This window comes from Tamandua tetradactyla, chromosome 14 (assembly GCF_023851605.1).
Source record: "Tamandua tetradactyla isolate mTamTet1 chromosome 14, mTamTet1.pri, whole genome shotgun sequence".
Taxonomy (NCBI): domain Eukaryota; kingdom Metazoa; phylum Chordata; class Mammalia; order Pilosa; family Myrmecophagidae; genus Tamandua; species Tamandua tetradactyla.
The window spans coordinates 57,059,821-57,081,614 of NC_135340.1; the positions used below are offsets into that span (position 1 = coordinate 57,059,821).

Below are 21,794 nucleotides of genomic sequence, written 5' to 3' on the forward strand. Positions count from 1 at the left end.
TGGCACAGCCCACCTGCATAATAGAAGGCATAAAAAAGGCTGCCCTTAAGGCAGTTAATTATGATCACAAAAACCTGATGAAAATCCAGCTACATTCATGAATAGATTAACAGAGTCTCTCCTCAAATACACTAACTGAAACCCTGAATTAGACAGCAGCTGAATGTACCCACACACTTACTTCATCACACAATCTTATCCCAATATCAGGAAAAAGTTGCAAAAACTGGAGGATGGCCCTCAAACCTCTCAAAAAAGACTCAATTAAAAGAGCCTTTAAGATCTTTAACAAGAGAAAGGAGGAAGCCAAATTAGAAAAGCACAAATCAGATCAGGCCAAAGTCTCCCTCCTAGCTGCTGCCCTCAGGTTCAAATCTCAGAAACCTAATCACTCTTCTGCTATCCTAAGCCCCCATGGGGACCTTACCCAATGTGTCATCATGACAGTCACTGGAAATTGGACTGTCCTGACAAAGATCCTAGGCCCCCACTGGGACCGTGCTTGGTGTGCTACCGTGAAGATCACTGGAAGTCGAGCTGTGCTGAAAACCCTGTTTCCAGGAAAGTTCCTTCAGCATGGCCTATGGACCCAGAGCCAGGATCTTCCTTTCCAGATCTTGGATTGATGACAGAACACTGATGGGTCCGAAATAGCCCCACATCTTCATTGGTAAGTCTGAATAAAGGATCATTATCAAGGTTGGAGGTAAGACTATCTCCTTTTTAATTAATATGGGGACCATATATTTGGTTTTCCTTAAATATTCAGGAACTTTATCCACTTCCTCAATCTCTATTGTGGGGATTGACGGCATCCTCTCTTCCCCTCTAATTACTGAACCAGTCATATGCTCAATAGAAGATCTCACATTCTTGCTGCAATTCCCTATAATCCTTACCTGTCCCTCCTCACTCCTAGGCTGTGACACTTTATCCAAACTTCACTCTTTGATTTCCCCACTGAAATCATCTTTCTACTTCTTCACCTTCCAGAGCCCTTAAAATAACAATTCCTAACATTCTAGCTAGACAAATTCCTTCAAGGCACCTTCCAGGACTTCCAGCAGCAGCAAATCCGGTCCTTATTTTACCACTCTACCTCTACCTAAACCATGGCACTAACCTCCTTATTATTCCTGCCAGCTCTTCCTCTTACTATCTCACTCTTCTTCGCATTAAACGCCCAAACAACTCCTCACCATCCTCTTACAGAAATCATCCAGACAACAGCAATTGCAGTCAATCATTCTAATTGTTGGATATGCCCTAAATCCAGCTACACTGACACCCTATTCTTACTTGCCTTTCCTTTAAGCCCTGAAACTCTCTTACGAGTCCATCCACAATATACCAGCTTTGGTGGTTGATGGGTTACAAACTCCCCTCAAATCTACCAGAAAGTGAAGAGATAGCTACTCTTCATCAAACTATAAACAAAACAGAAAACTCAACCTACAGAAAATTCAGACTCTATTGGCATAATTACAGTCTTAATGGACAAGCCCTTTCTATGCTTTAAACACCTCTCTTCATGACACTACACAGCTGAATTAGGACACACCATCTCTTGTAGCCTATTTTAGTTTGCAGGAATCCCACTATTAGAATTTTAAATATCTCCCTCATATTATAACTATCCTGGATTGCAACCATATGGGCTATTGATAACTAACAACAGGAAATAAATAGCCCAGCTTCAGTTGTTATACAAAACAGAAGCACATTAGATGTTATCACTGGCGTTACAGGAGGCATCTGTGCAATCATAAATGAAACCTGTTATTTTAATGTTAACAAAACTGGACAGGTAAAAGAAAATCTTAAAATCTTAAAAGAAAACACAGAAATCATTCAAAGTCCTGGGAACCAATCATGGCTATCTTTATTTCTTTCCTATTTCACTTCACTGCTAAAATCAGTTTTTGTATCCCTTATAACAGCTTACTGTCGTCATTATTGGTTTTTCTTTTTAGCTCTTGTCTCTTATAGCTCCTCTCAAGTTGTCCCGTCAATTACTCAAGTATATGTGAATGATGTCTTTCAACAAGAAGGAGCAGAAACAACTATTTCTCCTGTCCCACGGTACCTTCAGTCACCCTCCAAATTTTTCCCTGTAGGATGACTGTGCTCCATTTCAGCCGGAAACAGCTGCAGAAAACAGACCGTCATGCCACTCTCCCTATTACCAAAAAGACCAGAATGTTAGGCCTGAAGGACAGGACCCCTTTCCCCAAGGATGTAACCTACCCCCAAATATTTCAGAAAGCCTCTCTCACTCCAATCCACACCAGCCTGCATCTCTTTCACCCTCCGGCAGTTGGCCTCTTGCAATAAACTCCCCTACTCAACTTCCACCCTCGGGCAGATGCATTCTTGCAGTAAACTCCCGTGCTCAACCTCCACCCTTTAGCAGATAGATGCACTCTTGCAGTAAACTTCCTTACTTAACCTCCACCTTCTGGCAGATGCATTCTTGCAATAAAGTCTACTTACTCAATAACCACTCTCCCACAGTTACAACCCTACATAACTAAGGCAGCGTTTAAATTTTAAACTTTACCAAAAGAAGCTGCCAACTCCCAAATTAGCCCCCTATTTCTGAAAACTAGCCAATAAGAACCTGCCTAACCCTTGCCCCCAACTCCCTAATTCCAAGCCATAAAGAAATCCTATCCCCTGCCACCTCAGGATAGCCATTTTCCTCTCTCTTGAAATGCTGGCTGGGTGGCTCTGTTTCTCCCTGAAATAAAGCCTCTGCCTGGAAGAATAAATAAATAAAGTTTCAGTGACTGAGAGATTTCCAACAGAGTCAAGAGGTTATCCTGGAGGTTATTCTTATACATTATATAGATATTCCTTTTTAGTTTATATGTATTGGAGTGGCTGGAAGCATTTGAAACTGTTGAAACTCGTAAGAGAGTTTCAGGGCTTACTTGGGCAAGTTGAAATACTAGTGGTCAATGAGAGGGAAGGATAAGAGGTATGGGATGTATGAGTTTTTTCTTCTTATTTCTTTTTCTGGGGTGATGGAAATGTTCTAAAAAATGATCATGGTGTGAGCAATACAAACTGTGATGATATTGTCAGCCACTGATTGTACACCATGTGGCTGTATGTGTGTGAAGATTTCTCAATAAAAATATTAAAAAAAAAAAAAGAATGGGTTTACTGATAGGCTTATCAAAAGGCTAAAAGTACTCAGGAAGGGACCAAATTTGTATACCCTATTTCTCAACCTTGAGATTGGGGAATTTGAAAATTGAGAAGCAGGTCCAAATGGTCTTGCATATCTGAAGAGAATCAACCAGTTAGACAATCTCTTTCACAGCTATTTTGCTAATTATCCCTTTCACACCTATTCTACCTACTCCTATTAAAAAAAACCCATAAAGAAATAAATGCATGATCATTCAACAAAGACATGATATAGGACTTAGATATATATAACATAATTAATAACAAGCATAATTATTTTTGCCAGTAAAGCACAGGCAAATGTTATTTATAGTTAACACTCAAATGGAAACTTTACCTGTGTCTATGGTAAGAAGTATCTGAAGAATGTGTGCCATGGTGATCAAATGGAAGAGATAAAGGTGATTATAGGAAGAACTAATTGATGAAGGTTGCAGATCAACAGTATCATCCCAATACAAGGATGGGAATGCTAACACAGCACCTACCTGTGGGAGAAAACGGACAACATAAAAATGTGTAACAAAAGACCAAAATTGAATAATCTTATAAATAAATGTAAAGGACTCCAGGTGCTACACTGTGGTTCTTTTTCTATTTTATTAGCCACCATATTTTTCCCATTTACTCAACAGAATATCTTACAATATAAAGTAGCATAAATAGAGGGCAAAAGTCACCACCAAAAAGGTTATCCCTTCACTGAGTACTTATTCTAGGTCTAGGTAATGGTTCTCTACTCTGGGGTTCAGAAGATTCAGCATTAAAAATGACTTGGGGATCGGCCTTACTCTGAAGCTGCTTCTACCCTACTTGCCTTCTCATGGAGCCTGTCTCCTTCTTCAGCCTGTTCTGTAAACCTCCCCCCTGCCCCCACCTATGCAATTCTCTGGTACTTCTTGGTCTTCTAGAAAAAAAAAAATCACTTGGAGAGCTCTTAAAATAACAATGATGCGCAGGCCACCCCCCCCTCCTCAACAAAATTAGAATCTTTGGGGGTAAGGCCTGGGCACTGGTATTCTTTCAAAAGTTCTCTATGAAATTCTGACAGATAGTTGAGTTTGACAACCACTGGGTAGAAGCCTAGACAGTAAGGATGGAGATGCTGGCTAACCCTGCATTCACTAACTCCATGCTCTACCTCTTCTGCTTCCCCCCACAACCCACCACTCTGTAGATTTCAGTTGGAAATAACAGTCATACTATACAGGCATTCACAGGGATGGAAAAGTGCTTCAAAAAATTTGCAGAACACTTGCTACCTGCCCCTAGGTGTGTGTGGGAAGCCTGGAGGCATCCATGGCCTGGTCTCTGTCACCAAATAATTAATCATTTTAAGGTAGCTCACACTGTCATTCACTACCTATAATGTAAACAGGTAAAACAAAAAACAAAAAATGTGGGGGGGGGGAATATAACACAGAATCAGAAAAAGTAAGTTTGTACAGATATCAACTAAACATAATCAATAGGGCAAAACCTATTAAAAATAAATATGCTTTCTATTTTAAAATTATTTATTTATTTATTTGCATGGGCAGGCATCGGGAATCGGACCTGGGTCTCCAGCATGGCAGGCAAGAACTCTGCCTGTTGAGCCACCGTGGTCCTATTTTAAAATTATTTTGATGTTTTCAGTTAAATCTGCACTCCTAAGAAACCCATTTGTAAAAGAAGGAATGAAAGACATCAAACCATATCGGCTAAATACAAATAATTTATAATCATGAACAGAGAACATGAATTGAACTAGGAAAACACACAAAACTATACACTTGAGTGATAGAGATAATATTACTGTAAACTTACCAAAACATGAAACAGATCTATAGACAGAAGGCATGGTGTAGTTTCTGATTTCAGATTCGGAAGAACAACTTAAAAAAAAAAAGTTGATGTAATTCAGTAAGGTAGTAATACTGTTTAAACAGAATCCAAGATTATAAACATCTAAAAGCAAAAATATAAGGGGTTGATAAAATACAGAAACTAGTACATCGCACCTTTAGGTTACCATACTTTTAAAGATAAAGTGAACTGAGAAAAGGCTTCTAGACAGCTTGGGTGCAATTTAAGGGTTGAAAGATAAGATCAAAGAAGAAAAGGTAAATGAACTAGTATAACTGAAATAGAGATTACCCACTGAGTATCTGTTAAGTGAATAAGAACCAATTTTACACTATGTTCCCTACCCCTTTCATTCTAACTGTACATTTCTAAATGTTCTGTGATACATAAAACAGTTGAACAAATCTGAGGTAGGGAGTAGGAAAGAGTAAATAAACCTATGTAGGTGAGATGAGGACAGAAGACTGCCCTGAACAAATTTAGTTAATAGTTTGAATGGATTGATGATCAGAAGGAAATGCACACAGTTCAAAAGCTATTGTCTTTCTAATTTGGTTAGTCTATGACAAAAAGCAACAAATTCATTAAGTCCGGGAATATTAAGTCCGGGAAAGAACGCCAAGGAAGTGAAATAAAGATATTAAGAAAACAAGAATGTAACATGGCCTAAGACTTGATTCCAGCAAACCTCATTTGTTGCTCAGATATGACTTCTCTCTCTCTCTAAGCTCAACTTTGCAAGGAAAATCATTACCCTCCCCCTTCCATGGGACTTGACACTCAGGGGTAAAAATCTCCCTGGCAATGTGGGGCATGACTCCTGGGGGTGAGTCTAGCCCTGGTATAGTAGGATTGACAATGTCATCTGTACCAAAAGGGGAGAAAGAAGTGTAGTAAAAATAAGGAATCAGTGGCCAAGAGAGATCAAATCTGTTAGATCCACAAGAGAGCATTTTGCAGCTATTCTTATGCAAGCTTCAGTTAGATAGTGAGAAGTGCTACTTAGGGCTCAAACTGAGGCTCTATAAAGGTTTCATGCATTGTTTGCTTTCCTGGAACCTATAATTCCTGGAGGGTTCCTAGGTCAGAGAAATCCTGAAACCCAGAGGGACCAGCCTCTCCAAGATTACTGACTGATCACACTCCCTAGCCTTTAATGTCAACAACCCTTCTCAACATGAAAAAGTCAGAAAGGACCCTGCCTAAAAATCCCTATAGATTGGGAGAGGGATCAGAGGAGAAGGAGGAGGCATAACAGAGAAAAAAGGATTTAACAAATGAGTTTTACTGCTGTATCATTATATTCACATTCCTTCTAGCCTCCAGTGTTTTGGATCAGCTAAAAGGAAAAATCTGAGATGGCGGAATAGTAGCACATGACAAACTCTGGGGTCTGTTCTGTAACTATTTGTTGAGGTGTGTTTGAAAATTATTGTTTTTTCTTTCTTTGCTTTGTATATATGTTATATTTTACAATAAAAACTGTTAAAAAAAGAAATGTTTTTTGTGTATATATATAAATGAAGGAATGAAATATATCTCAATAAAATTGTTTTCTTTTCTCTTTTTTTAGTGGGGAGAGAAGACTCTTTAGAGATCAGGTCAATTTCTTAACCCTAAACTCAAGATTCTCAACAAAAAGTATAAAGGTTAAGACCATGGGTTTTGAAGTCAGACACAACTAGGTTTCAATACTAGCTGTAACCATATATTATTGGCAAGTGACAACGCTCCTCTAAACTCTACAGAAAATAGAAGATTGTTAGGAGGGTTCATTAACATATGTATTTGAAGCACTTATCTCAAAGCTTAGCAAACAGTAACCACTCAATAAATGTTATTAATATTGGCTATATAAAACAAAGCAAAGTGACCACAAAGCTCTGCCATTAATTAACTGTGTGACCTGTGACAAGCCGTTTACTGTTCTAGGTTTCACTTCTTCATATTAAAAATTTTCAATAATATTTCTGATCTGTTAGATTAAACATTTATAATACTACCCTACCCTCTTCTCAGTGTTAAAACTTGCTTCATCCTCAGGACATTTAAATAACTTCTAATTCCTTCTCCTGAATTTAGCCATTGAAATACCCTTTCTGACATTAAATTTTGCTTTTTTTTTTCTGGCTGCTGAAAATATTTATTTTAAAATTTTTGAAATCAGAAGTCAATTTTGGCATGCATATTTTTATTTCTTCTATCAGTTTAAACATCCCTTTATGTTCACATGTCTCAGCAACATTTATGTGACACAGTGGGAAAAGCATGGGCTTTACGATTTGACCCATACTCAAATATTAGTTTTGCCTTTTACTAGTTTTATAACTTTCAGCAGTTAACTTTTCCATCCCTCAATTTCCTCATCTGTAAATGGAAATAATGGTAATATCACAGAAGGTAGCTAGAAGGAATGAGATTACTGATTAAAAGATGTAGTGCCTGGCATATAGTTAGCAGTGGTCACTGTATGTCTATTGCAACTGCAGAATTAACATATTAAAACAATATTTGGGTGGGTCACAGTGGCTCAGCAGGCAGAGTTCTTGCCTGCCATGACCTGGGTTCAATTCCCGGTGCCTGCCTATGCAAATAAATAAATAAATAAAACAATATTCAAGGTTATATACCATATAATTCCAACTATATAACATTCTAAAACAAAAACTATAGAGACAGTAAAAAGCAAAACTATAGAGACAGTAAAAAGACCAGAGGTTGCCAGAGGTTCAGAGGGAGGTAAAAGGGATGAATAAGTATAGTATGGGGAATTCTTAGGATACTGAAACTATTCTGAAAGATATAAATACCCACAGAACTGTACACAGAACCCACAGAAGTGTACAACACAAAGAGTGAAGCCTGATGGAAACCATGAACTTCAGTTAATAACAATGTATTGATATTGGATTACCAACTATAACCAGTTTATCACACTAATGCAAGATGTTAATAATAGGGGAAACTGGGGTAGGGGATGAGTGAGGGAGTATACGGTAACTCTGTACCATCTGTTCAGTTTTCTATACATCTAAAACTGCTCTAAAAAATAAATAATTAAGAAAATATTTTATCACCTTTCACACAAAGCAGCTCCCTATTCCAGAGCTCCCAGTTTATCTCAATTGTTCTATTATTCATTTTTGTTCAAATTTTCACCCACCCCACCCCACCCCACCCTAATTCCTCCGGATTACTGCTACTAATCCAGACATGTTTTTTGCTTTTTTTTTTTTTTTTTTTGCATGGGCAGGCCCTGGGAAGCGAACCTGGGTCTCTGGCATGGCAGGAGAGAACTCTGCTTGCTGAGTCACCATGGCCTGCCCCAGACATCTGTTTTTAATGCCTTTATTTTTCTTTCATCTAATACAACCTATACAATAACTATAAAATTAACTTTACTACCATCACCAAAAATTTTTTGAAGATTCTCAATTACATGAAGAAAAACGTTCAAACTTTTCACTGGTGCATTTAGGATATTCTATTTTTATCAAAACAACTTTATACTTCTCCGTCTATAGGTACCACTCTTCCCATCAAACCTGTCTACTTGAATGTCCCACGCACTTTCCTATCTCTCTGATCTTCGTTCAAACCATATCTTGTACTGGAAATACACTTTCTGTTTCTCTTAATTTATTCATTATGTACTTACTTCAAGACTCAAATAAAATCCTACCCTCTATAAGAGGAAAGAAAAGTAGTGGTCAGTTATTGCTCCCTTGTCTCAATTCCTGAAGTATATATTTGTACCACACATTTGATACCTGACTACTTTATAATGTGTGTTTTTACATAGAGGTTCTGTTTCTTTTTAATTCAGTTGTAAGTCTTATGGCAGCAAGGAACATAACTTATATTGCTTTATACAATTTATAGCCCTAACAGCTACTACAGAGTCTTGTGATAATAAAATAAAAGTGTTCCTGCTAATAATTGTTCACATTACAAAATTTTGTAGCTAGGAACAAAGTTATACTAGAGAGCAATGTACATCAATTAACTGGTAATTAAAGATCTTGCACATTCATTTTATTCTCTGCCATTTGTGATGAATGTTAAATACCTTCTTGTTCGTGCTAATTTTTGAGGTGTTTTAAACATTATAAATTACATAATGTGCAATAAGTACAAAAGCAGTAAGACTACTTGAAAGTGCTAATAAAACAGAATATTCAAATTATGACTGAAATGACAGATTTCCAAAATATTTTTTAAAAAGGTAATGAAGTTAAATATTGCCCATGAAAATAGGATAAACTGCTCAAAAACTAAGAACAAAGACATGTAACACTTGGAAAGTTCTGGGCCTTTGTAACTGACCAGTAAGAAAGTAAATGAGAAAAGGAAAATTTTTTAAGTGTGTGGCTAGACCCTCTGTGTAAAAACGCATATTATACATATCAATATTAGATTCCAATTGGCATGATATTAATTCAGAAGGTAGCTGGAAGTTAATCTGAAAACATAGTGGCAGCCTTGGATGGATCCGTGGAATCCCCAAATCACCAGAGTTAGGAAAAAAATGCTCAGGAAGTGCTCCCTAAGACGCTTGTGGGGATTAAGAAGGAGGAATTGATAAAGGAGAAAATTACCTGCTTAGAAACAGATTTCTAAGGAGAGAAGCTGGTCTCTTTTAGGGGAAAAACAATTAACAAAAAAAAAATGCCTGCTTAGATGAGCTAGATGACTACTCTGCCTGGCTTTAAAGCTTAAAAAAATGAACTCTCTTATTTGGTGGAAACATATCTGAGAAGTACAATTTTAAATCCCTCCAGCTGTAACATTCTGGGCTCATGAACAAACAGAACTATAAATAGTCCTTCTCCATCTGACTTGTTTGGTGCAGAGGAGCTCCTATAGTGGATTTGAAATGCCCAAAATGGAAATGTAAATAACCAAAAAGAAAGAGCAAAATAGCTTCTACTAAATAATCTACAATTCTTTTTATTTTTATATTGAGTGCACCATGAGCTATTAGTACATTTCTTTTTTTTTTTTAATACCAACCACAAGGCCTTGTTGTAAGGATTGAATGAGATAATGCATTTAACTTCATAAGAATGCGGTAAAGAGTAATGCTGATATTATCTATCTTAATGGTTGCATACTATTCCATTTTATAGAGGCACCATAATTCACTTGAACATTTCCTTTTTAATAGGGATTTAGTTCATCCACTTTCATGCGAAATTATAAGCATGAAATATTCCAGTAAATGTCCTTTTATCCCCATAATTTGGCAACATGTACAGTTATTTCTTTGGGATAAAGTGGAATTGCCGGGGTACAGGATGTGCACGTTTTAAATGCACATACTGGCAGATGTCTCTCTAAGAGATGTTGTAGCTCTTTAAATTCCTTCCAGTAGCTTTTGTTTTTCCCTTATACCCTACCAGTATTGGGACTTATTGCCCTTAAACATTTTTGCCTATCTGAAAGCAAAAATGCTATCCTTTCCTTTTAGTTTTCATTTCTACTGGGGTTGATCATCTTTGCACATTTTATGGGGACATTTCTACTTTTTATGTATCAATTCCTGCTCTTCACCAGTTTTTCCATTGGGATATTAGAGTATTTTTGTGTAATTTATTTGCAAAAGTTTGCTAACTGTTAGATATTATTTCTTTGCCTTTCATTTCCCTGATTTTTCTTTTAATTTTTACTATGGTGTTGTTTTCTCTACAGAAGTTTGTTGTCATTATTTTGTCATTAAGTTAAAGCTGCCAGTAATTTCCTTTACAGTTCCTGGCCTTGTGTCATGTAAGATTAAATAGTCTCATAGATAATAATTTAGAGCTTTAAAAATATTACATTTAAGTTGTGAATTCATAAGAAATATATTTTAGCATAAGGGTTGATGAGGACAAGGATTAATGAACAGTCCTTATTTTTCCCACGAACTTTTTAAAACTAATTTTTTAATTATCCAAGCAACAAATGAATATAAGCTCATTATTAAAATATAAGACATTAAAAATACAGATAAAGGGCCTTTTGGCCACCTCCTTTACACTTAATTCCAGGGCCCTTTTTTCAGAAGGCCACTGCTTCACTTGGTAGAGAAAATTTATATAGTCAATTTTTCCTAGTGATTGGTGTGGTTTTACCGTGTGTGGTAATATTCTGAAGCTAGGTTCCTTTTTCAGTCAGTAATGTTTTGGTGTTCTTTCTATGCCAGTACAAAGAGCTGTATTTCATCCTATCCTATTTATGTATATGTTCATATCATTATTCTTACATAGTTTAGTTAGCTATTTCCCTGCTGATGGTCATTTCTATAGTTTAAACATTTTCTTTCTTCCCGAATCACTCTGGGATTTATCAGGGCATCACACTGGACAAACCTACAAAATCTCACGCCCTTTTCAAGGTTCCATGTATTTAATGGTGTTCATTAACCTGTCCATATAGTAAAATTACTTAACTGTCAGAATTTGAGAAAAACAGTTGTCTTACCATGCCCCTCAATAAAAGTACAGGCACTTGAATTCTGATATTACCACACTCAGCTTTCTATTATTTTTAATGACTTTGACTATTATTTTTTGACTTTGACTCATCAACAAAATTAAACATATTTTAAAATAATCTATCCATGTCATTGCTCTATTTTCTAATCTGACTGGGGATACAAAGGTGTTAGTAGTTACGGTTAGTGATTCAAAAGGCAAAGGAGTCCAGGTCAAGAAAGTTAATTAGGTGAGTAGAAGAGGCATAAACAGAAAACATTTGGAAAACACCTGATTACTTATAAAATCGCAGGTACTAAAGGCAGCTGTGTATTTATTTTGGGGGGCAGCTATGTGCTTTATTTTATGTTTTCTTTTGTAAGGTAGCTGCAGGCACTAATATTTTCATTTGTGGGTGCTCAAAAGTAATAGAGGGTGTTGCTTCCCAATGAAATACACTCTAAGGCAGTGGAAAAAGACATGTAAATTATAACAGTAATAATTCAGAGAAGACTACCTGATAGGAGACGAATCAGATGTTTCTGTATCAGGACTTGAGGACAGGTAATCCTCTGTGCAACTGCAAACTGCATTAGTGCTTTCAGACCATTAAGCTAGATTGTGAGAAGAGATGAAAAAAAAAAGATAAGGAAAGGTGATAGGCCTAAGTCATTCACTATGAAAATCAATTACAATCTGCCAGAATAAAATACAACTCATTATACACTTTCCATTCTTGTAAATACATTACAGTATTTTTAATACTTTTAAAAAGGTTTATAACTTTAACAAATTTCTAATAGTTCTTCTACAATAAAGAATATTCAAACTATAACCATTTTGATTCCTATCTAAGTACTTACTTTCTCCAGACAGTTCATTAACGTCTTTCTTAATTTATTCTATTGATGCCTGAACAAATATATTTATAGAAATTCTAAAATGACAGAAAATCACCGACTTCATGGATTAGGTGTTCTGCTTTCCAAATGGCATGAATGAAATTTTTGGGAAGTACATTTGTGGACCACAAATTCGCCATGTCAGCTGTCAGCAAAATGAGAGGGAACTGGCTAGGAGGGGGTAGTCTAGGGTATCCTCAGTTGCTTCTTCCGTTTTCACTGGGCAACTGAGCACATTTTTTGAGTATCGTTTTCTAGGACCCCCTACATTACGAAGCTTAGGTCTGAAGCAGGAGTATATTCCTATAGTAGTGCCAGGATCTGCCAATCAAGGAGCCATAGCTTAGCTTTTCTCTTGAATTCAGTGTGATGATTTACCTAGAACTAAATCAGAATTAACACTCAATGTTATTTGATGGTGTAAAGTTAGTGAGGGGAAAAGAATGTAGGAGATTATCAGGATTCTGATTTGGTGATAAACAGAGGAGGTGAAAAAGTAATCAAACATCACCTCAAATCTCCATATGTAAATCTCTGACTTACATTTAACCACTAAAACTAAGTTCTGAATACGCACAATGTTGGCCATTCAGTCTCCTATAAGCAGCAAGCAGTTACTTTTTATGGAATGCTGATCATTTTTATAGAAAAAGGGGTGAATAAAGTTCAAATAATAATAACTCCGGACTGCCTTAAAAAAAAGCGCATCCCTCTGAGCTAACCTTTGCCATCTCTCTAGCCTATTCCCCAATCAGACCTGAACCTTGCCCTTTCTATATAGCTAAGCCTCTTTGGAAACTGACAGATCTTTATCTGAGATGCAGTTCTGCTATTTCATAGCCATGTAGCTTTTTTATAAAGTTAAACTCTCTGATTCTATCTATAAAATAATAACAGTCAAATATCTCAATGAGTCAGTTGGGATTGTTCAATAAAGGAATGTACTTTAAAAAAAAGTACACAAATTACATGTATTCTGTTGAAATATACATACCTGTCTATTTTGCAGTGCTCCAAACAGAGGTTTTCCTTCATCTCCCAATAGGTTTTCTCAAAGAACAAGAAAAACAAAAATAATGAATCCTGAACGCTGCTATAACTGTATATTGACTTTGTGTCTATCAGCTCTCCTTTATTGATCATATTTTTGACCAAATGATTTGCACTTTTCCCTTTCAAAATCTTGTGTTTGAGTCTATGCTAAAATTTCCCAATTTTTAAACAAATTAAAAATTAAGTGAGTATTAGGGCAACAAGTGTAGATTATTTGTAATTTACTAGTTTAAATAATGAAGTTCCCACAGTGATCTATAAAGAATGCTTGAAAAAAAATAATTTAAAAAAATGCTTGAGAAAAATAAAGCAGTCTGGCTCATTATTCCTTCTTTTGATATATTTCTTCCATGTGAAAAATAATGTTGGTATTTACTTATACCCCATTGTGTTTTAAAACAATATTTGAGGCAGATGAAAGTCACTTTATTGTACTTACTTGTTTTATTTAAAAAGAATTATGTGGATTTATAGAAAGAAAAGGATGAAGTTGAAAATATCAAAATACATGGATTCAGAAATACATTTTTCCTTTTCAGGGTATTCTCAGTGATCCTTAGCAGCAGATATATCCACGTGTAGAAGGCTTATTTCCTTTTTTCCCTGTCTTTTGAATAGACATTAATAAAAGACACTTCTGGTCTGATGCTCAACTATCATTCTATGCCAAGAGACATTCTGTACATGTCTCTCCATCCCCACAGAAATGAGATAAAAGCAGTTTATATGCTATGAATAAAGTATTACGCCCACTGGCTGGAAAAAGCACTACAGTGAACACAATATAACACTATATTAATCAAACAGAATCCGATTACTGGTTAAAGAGCCACATATGAAAAAATTCAGTCCCATTGCCAGTGAATTTCTCATCTTCTTTACGACAAAACTGAAATCCTTTTTAATGTTCAAGAGCTAAATATACACCTTTTTTTAAAATACCTTTTTATTTTTTTGACATGGGCTGGCTCCAGGAATTGAATCCAGGTTTCCAGCACAGCAGGTGAGAATTCTGCCCCTGAATCACCAGTGTACCGCCCTAAATATACACTTTTGATTCCTAATCCTTATCTTTTCTTTTCAAAGATACTAAAATGTATAATGTCTTTATTGAAAATCTGAAGAGAATTGTACTCCAAGAGAATGCTTGACATTTTTTATCAATTTGCTCAGATTCTATCCTATTCAAAACTCATTTTTCCTATTCTCATTTGATTATAGCAAACATAAACCAGTGTCTAAACCCACAATTTAAGTCTAATAGATTTGGAAATGACTCCAAAAATCTGTTCAAAGAAATTGATGCTAGTTTGCAAGAAGGTTCTGAGAAAGAAGTGGCTTCAAGCTACTTAATGCAAATCATAAAATAGCTTCTTGCTGCAAAAATGTATTTAAATGAATAAAATGTAGTAGATACCATTAAAAGCAACCAAAAATATTTATTGGAAAGGGAGATCAAACTTTGTTAGGACAAAAATGATTTGAAGAAATTACAGTTCTTATTCTTTTTCATATAATACTATACCTCACATTGTTACAATGAGCAATAAGCTAATTAAAAAAGTTAAGCAATTCATCTCTGCCACATTTTTCTACAAATAGCTTTCACTACTGAAGCAATGGAGAATTTGATAGCAGGTTTCATTTGAGACCTGGCTGGATCCTGCCTGCTAATTTGTCTCCTGACTACACACCTCAGTGTTCCTTTCCCTTTTTGGTTATTTTTTAAGTGACTTTGGTTTCCCTCTTTTTCTCTCAAATTATAAAAGTAAAAAAATTATGGAAAATTCTTGGGTTGATTCTTCTTCCTCTGTTGATGTTCTTAATCTTCTAGTGTTGTAAATCTGCTAACTTTTGACTAGAGCTTGCTTCATGCTGTCCCTTTCAAACATTTCTAGTTTATGCTGCACATGGCTACTACTAGAGTTGAAAACTGATCAACGAAAAAAAACTCTCAGACTTAACAGCATCAGGTCACATGATTAGGCCACAACAATAATTATTTGAAATATTAATAATACTCAGATTCTAAATCAAAACTATTCTGGGCCATCAGGAAAAAATGTAATAAATTTAAGGTTAATCAACATTAATTCTGTTTCTATTAAAACTCAAAACCAGTTCTCTCATAGGCTTTACCAATTGCCTGGATAGTGAAAGCACATGTGCTCCAGGTCATCATGGGGATTCGAGGATCAGTTTCATCAGGAGGCACTTTCAGTCCAATTCTATAAATTGTTGTGGCAAAGAGAATGACCATTTCCTTGATGCTATTAGAATATTTGATCCTAAAAGTAAAAGAAAAAATTTATATGTGATTTAGTAAAGGGTCTACCTACTGAGAAGTCCAATTAAATATCAAAGCAACAGAAAAAAATAAACTCTTTTTGACATAAGTAAACTGCTCTGTCAAATTACAGATTAGAGCCTTTGAAGAAGACTGATTCAATAAGAAAAAATGGGAAAAGCTGAACTATTATCTATTGTAGGTAAAAATATCTCTTACAAAATGTTAATGGTCCATAAATTTCTGCTTTCTGTAAAAGAAGCAGTAAGGGATCACAGCTGAGAGGGACCAGGCCCAAATTAAAGGACAGACTTAACCGAGAAGGAAAGAAATTCTAGGAAGTAGAACTGAACTAACAGGTTTTGGTATCTGGAAAAGGACCAACAAGTACTTTTGTGTTGACAGGTGTGTGTGTGTGTGTGTGTGTGTGTGTGTGAGAGAGAGAGAGAGAGAGAGAGAGAGAGAGAGAGAGAGAAAGGGAAATGATAGCATACATTTGGAGCTATAATTGCTGGTTTTCTGAACTTCCAATAATAACAAGTGTTTTCAGTACCAGTGTTACAGTTAATATAAACAAAGAAAAATGTACCTGAAGCAATATTAAGAAAAATAATAATATCTGATTTGGCTACATTATATTTTTCAAAGCGTCATTCCAATAACCTTTTGGAGGCTTATCAACTCCATTTTACATATAAGAAAAACTAATTTGGGGGAGGGGTCATCTGAGACTTTTTAGAAAGTCACAGAGCAAGTTAGATAAAACTTTCCATCAAATTCTGGTCCTCTTGTAGGTTGGACCGTATAGAACTGACATTTCTGTTGATCAAACACAGCCAAATATCAGCTTCATATGGTTCACTCTAATACATATTACTCCAAGTATCCCAAACCATTTAATTTTACTAACACAAATAACACTCTGAAGAGAAAAAATAAAATAAAAATGGGATAAAAAACAATTTTACAAATAAGGAAGGGAGGGAGGGAGAGAAAAGGAGGGATGATTGTTCTCCACTCTCATTTTTACAACCATTTACAACTTCTCTTAACTGTTTAGACACTTACGAAGACTGAACTCCAAAACTTAGGATGGAGTGGAACTCAAAAGTAGAATCACCCATTCCTTGATTAAACAAGACAGGAACTGTGGATTTTTCTCCTTACAAATTAAAAAAAAAGGAAGAAAAATCATGAATGCTTTTCAGTCTGACACATACTTTTCTAGTTTTTAAAAATTACATATGATCATTGCAGGATACTTAGAAAATACTAATATGCTAAAATAAGCACTTGAATTTCTCCATCCAATAATTACAAATAACATTTGGGTGATATTTTTCCTGTTTTCTATATAAATACTACATATATAGATTTTTTAAACATCATAGTACTGATCTGTATCTTAGTTTTTCACCTATTAGATCACAAACGTCTTTTCAGGTAATTCCCCATCTATATTTCCATTTTAAATGACTGCATATATTCTTTTAGTAAAGCAAAGTATCTGGAAACAAGCTGCATGGATTTGAATTCTAGTTTTGCTACTTACTATTATTAAGATCTTAGAAGAGTTCTAAATCTCTTCCTCACTGAATCTGAATTACCGTTCCCCAATATGGAATGTTTCCTTTTCCCTTCTGGCTGCTTTCAAGGTTTTTGCTTGTTTGTTTTTCTTTATCTATGGTTTTCATAGGTTTATGATGTATTAACAATTCTCCATAATTTTTCCTCATACTCTCACTTTCCCCACTCTGTACCCTCGACTTAGATGGGTCTGACTTTTTCAATATCTCTGAAAATATCATGCTTATTTTTCTCTATTTGAGCAAGATCTCTTTATCTGAGATCTCTAACTAAGCAAGATCTCCTTATTCCTACCATCCATCCAGATTTGGTTCAAGGTCAAATCAGATCCTACTTTCTCCATGATGCCTTCTCCTACTACTTCAATCTCTACTGATCATTCCCTGCTCTAAAATCTTATGAAGCTTATTGTTTTGTACTATAAAATCTGAACCATAAGATTATTAATGTACTATGAAATTCTCTTATATTATGCTCTTAACTATGTAAACATGCAAATTCGTGAGGTCTACAAGGCAAGGAACAATAGTCTTGTACGGTGCTGAGTATATGGTAAAATAATAAATATTTGATTACTTGGATTGACTGTGCTGAAGAGAAATAAAACCATCATTCCCATTATTCCCTGTACCTTTAGTATACACTCTGTTATTTTTCTGTTGGAGACCGAAAGGAAGAAAATGGTTGACGCATAACAAAGAGTAAAGTACTCAGGACAAATTTGGAAGGTATGGATGATAGAAATAGGACATAAATATTTCAAGTATAACAATCTAGAAACATTCTGAAATATTTTCTAGATATAGCTTTTCATCAATTTAGATTCAGTGAGGGAATAATATGAGAGCTGGATTATTTTTAAATATCAGATTTTATTGATTCATAGCCTAGTAAAGAGAAACAAGTCGACTTCAATGATTTGTTAAAATGTTAAAATGCCATTTTTACTCTTGAAGCTCATCTCTCATTTATCTCTCAATTGTAAAGTATATAAAAATAAAGTAACAGTTAAAATTTTCATTATTAATACTGACAACATAGTAACAAATTAGTAATAGTAATGGCTAACGTATATAATCCTTAATATGTACTGTGTATTGTTCTAATACTTTACATTTTACATATAACTCACTTATTGCTCAAACTGATGAGACAAATACTATTATTACTTATTTTGCCAATAAAGAATTCATAGAGAGGTTAAGTGACTTGTCCAAGATTACACAGCCAGTAAATGGTGGACCCAAGATCTTAATTCAAGCAACCGGATTTCAGAGTAACTGCTGTCAATACTGCTTCCCAGTAAGAAAAAAGTAATTTAAGAATTTAAAATTTTTAATATTCTTATAGTGATTTAAGAATTTTAAGATTTAAGTCTTGTCTTCAAAAATCTTTTTCTGCAATTCAACAAATCTGTACTTGCCAACCATATTTTAGAGAATAATTACTTTTTCACAAAAGGAAATTAAAGATTCTGTTACTTAATTTTCACACAGCTAAATATAAAACAAATTTATGCAAACCTTTAGTATGTTTCATATTGTAACCTGATATCCGAGCCAGAACAGTCTGTATCCATTGTTCCAGGGTCAAAAGTTGAGCAAGTGCGTCTGCATTCTCACTGAAAATTTGATATTTAAAAATTACTAAGGCCAATGAAACAAAGTCATAAGTAAAAACCAGAACTTATAGTATCTTTCCTTGGATAAATGGCTGTATGTATATATATATATATATATATATATATATCTGTCTATATAAAGTTCTTCCCGATTAACTTCTTAGGTCTTAGAAACATGTATCTAAAAATACAGTTTTGGGGGTGGGTGGATATATTAAAAAGTTATAGAAAACTACAGAGTAGTTTCATTACCTACGGTGTCCTAAAAAGACAAATAATGAATTTGTTGTTAGATTCCATTTACAGATGGTCAGAATATAACAATTAAAGCTTTAAATGTTCAAAACACTATTCAAAGACATGTGACATGAGTTTAGTGCTTTCATTTATTGATTTATTATTATTATTTTTGCATGGACAGGCACCAGGAATCGAACCCAGGTCTCTGGCATGGCAGCTGAGAACTCTGTCTACTGAGCCACCGTGGCCCACCCTCATTTATTATTTATTTATTATTATTATTTTTACATGGGCAGGCATTGGGAATCGAACCCGGGTCCTCTGGCATGGCAGGCGAGCATTCTTGCCTGCTGAGCCACTGTGGCCCTATTATTATTATTTTTTGCTGCATAGTCTGGGAACCGAACCCGAGTCTCCCGCATGGAAGGCAGGCATTCTAACCACTGAACAACCCGTGCATCCTCATTTATTTTTATAGCTAACATATTGTCAAAGCCTTTCAAGACTATAGCGAATAGATATTCAGAAAAATATATATAAAGACATTTTGAGCTATCAACTTCCAAATAGCAACTCTGATGGTGGCAAAGGAATATGAAAAATATGAAAGTAATGCATCTTCTTCACATCTTTTCTCTTTCTGTGAATGCTAAGATAGAGAATAGAATTCTCCTGCTTTAAATAGCTATTGCAACATTTACATCTGAGTATATAAATATTCCACTGGTCTTAGAGAGCTAAATTTGAAGCTTTCGTTAAATTTTTTGAAGTGTGTCACAAGTTACGAAATGAAAAAGTATTATTTTAAGAAGTAAAAAAACCAAAAAAATCTAGTAATATAACCAAAGAAGGTTCAGTGAAATGATGAAAGACAGCTTTTCAAAAATTAATCAAAACATAAATAAAAATATACCTGTCTATCTTTTGAGGTTGCAAAGGAATAATAGGGATCACAGTATTGCAGAGAGATTTGCACAGAGGGCAAAGATATTCTCCATTCTCTAAGTCAAAAAGGTCAACATGAATGCGCTGCTGAGAGCTCAGCTGTACAGCTTCAAAGTACCTGCAAAATTCCAAAAAAACAAAACAAAACAAAACAAAAAAACAGGTCCACTTAGAACTATACACATATCTTAACTTCGAATGAAAAAAGTCTGGATTTTAGGTTCAATGTCTTTAGAACCTACATGCAAAAAATATACAAGTTAGCATTATTATAAGAAGAAACAGGTTAATCTTTTATTTATTTATTTATTTTTAGGTCAAACTGTAAGATACATCAGGCAGACAAAAATTTAAAATAACTTTACTGGACTATAACTTTTCTCTTACTTCCAGAGCATGAAGACACAATGTACATAGTACTTCCCTCAGTACCCTGACCAACTGAAGTAATGAGGGCTACTAGAGGAAAATTATACATTTTAATCTAATACCAAAGGGTAAAATCTATAAAACAGATTTCTGAGGAACTACATTTGAATTTTTATCTCTTCCAGAGGTAGAACTGGAACTTTTTAAAAAAAAATTTTATTAATTAAAAAAAAATTACAAGAAAGAAACACATTCTTAACATACACTCATTCCGTTCTACATATATAATCAGTAATTCACAATATCATCACATAGTTGCATATTCATCATCATGATCATTTCTTAGAACATTTGCATCAATTCAGAAAAAGAAATAAAGACAACAGAAAAATAAAACGAAAACAGAAAAAAAATTTTTACATACCATACCCCTTACCCCTCCCTTTCACTGATCACTACTATGTCAAACTAAATTTATTTTAACATTTGTTCCCCCTATTATTTATTTTTATTCCATATGTTTTACTCATCTGTTGACAAGGTAGATAAAAGGAGCATCAGACACAAGGTTTTCACAATCACACAGTCACACTGTGAAAGCTATATCATTATACAATCATCATCAAGAAACATGGCAACTGGAACACAGCTCTACATTTTCAGGCAGTTCCCTCCAGCCTCTTCATTACATCTTGGATAACAAGGTGGTATCTACTTAATGCGTAAGAATAACCTCCAGGATAACCTCTTGACTCTGTTTGGAATCTCTCAGCCATTCACACTTTGTCTCATTTCACTCTTCCCCCTTTTGGTCCAGAAGGTTTGCTCAATCCCTTGATGCTGAACCTCAGCTCATTCTGGGATTTCTGTCCCACGTTGCCAGGAAGATTCACACCCCTGGAAGTCATGTCCCACGTAGACAGGGGGAGGGTGGTAAGTTTGCTTGTTGTGTTGGCTGGAGAGAGAGGCCACATCTGAGCAACAAAAGAGGTTCTCTTGGGGGTGACTCTTAGGCCTAATTTTAAGTAGGCTTGACCTGTCCTTTGTGGGGTTAAGTTTCATATGAACAAACCCCAAGACTGGGGGCTCAGCCTATAGCTTTGGTTGTCCACACTGCTTGTGAGAATATCAAGAATTCAACTTGGGGAAGTTGAATTTTCCCCCGTTCTCACTATCCTCAAAGGGGACTTTGCAAATACTTTTCCACTCACTGATCAGATCACTCTGGAATTCATTGGGGTATCACTCTGGACAAACCAACAAAATCTCAAGTCCTACGCAAGGTTCCATGT

General features: G+C 35.2%; 1 protein-coding gene across 4 annotated transcripts in view; it reads right to left on the bottom strand.

Annotated features, from left to right (window-relative positions):
- The window catches only part of UBR1 (ubiquitin protein ligase E3 component n-recognin 1), a 250,865-nt gene that overhangs the window by 26,553 nt on the left and 202,518 nt on the right, over positions 1–21,794 (bottom strand). For all 4 annotated transcript variants that reach the window (XM_077127596.1, XM_077127594.1, XM_077127593.1 and 1 more), the window contains 8 exons: positions 20,102–20,251; positions 18,851–18,948; positions 16,809–16,902; positions 15,593–15,741; positions 13,395–13,450; positions 12,016–12,112; positions 5,005–5,072; positions 3,533–3,683 (listed from right to left, as the gene is read on the bottom strand). In XM_077127596.1, the coding sequence (XP_076983711.1) occupies positions 3,533–3,683; positions 5,005–5,072; positions 12,016–12,112; positions 13,395–13,450; positions 15,593–15,741; positions 16,809–16,902; positions 18,851–18,948; positions 20,102–20,251 (863 nt within the window). The remainder of the gene's footprint in view (positions 1–3,532; positions 3,684–5,004; positions 5,073–12,015; positions 12,113–13,394; positions 13,451–15,592; positions 15,742–16,808; positions 16,903–18,850; positions 18,949–20,101; positions 20,252–21,794) is intronic.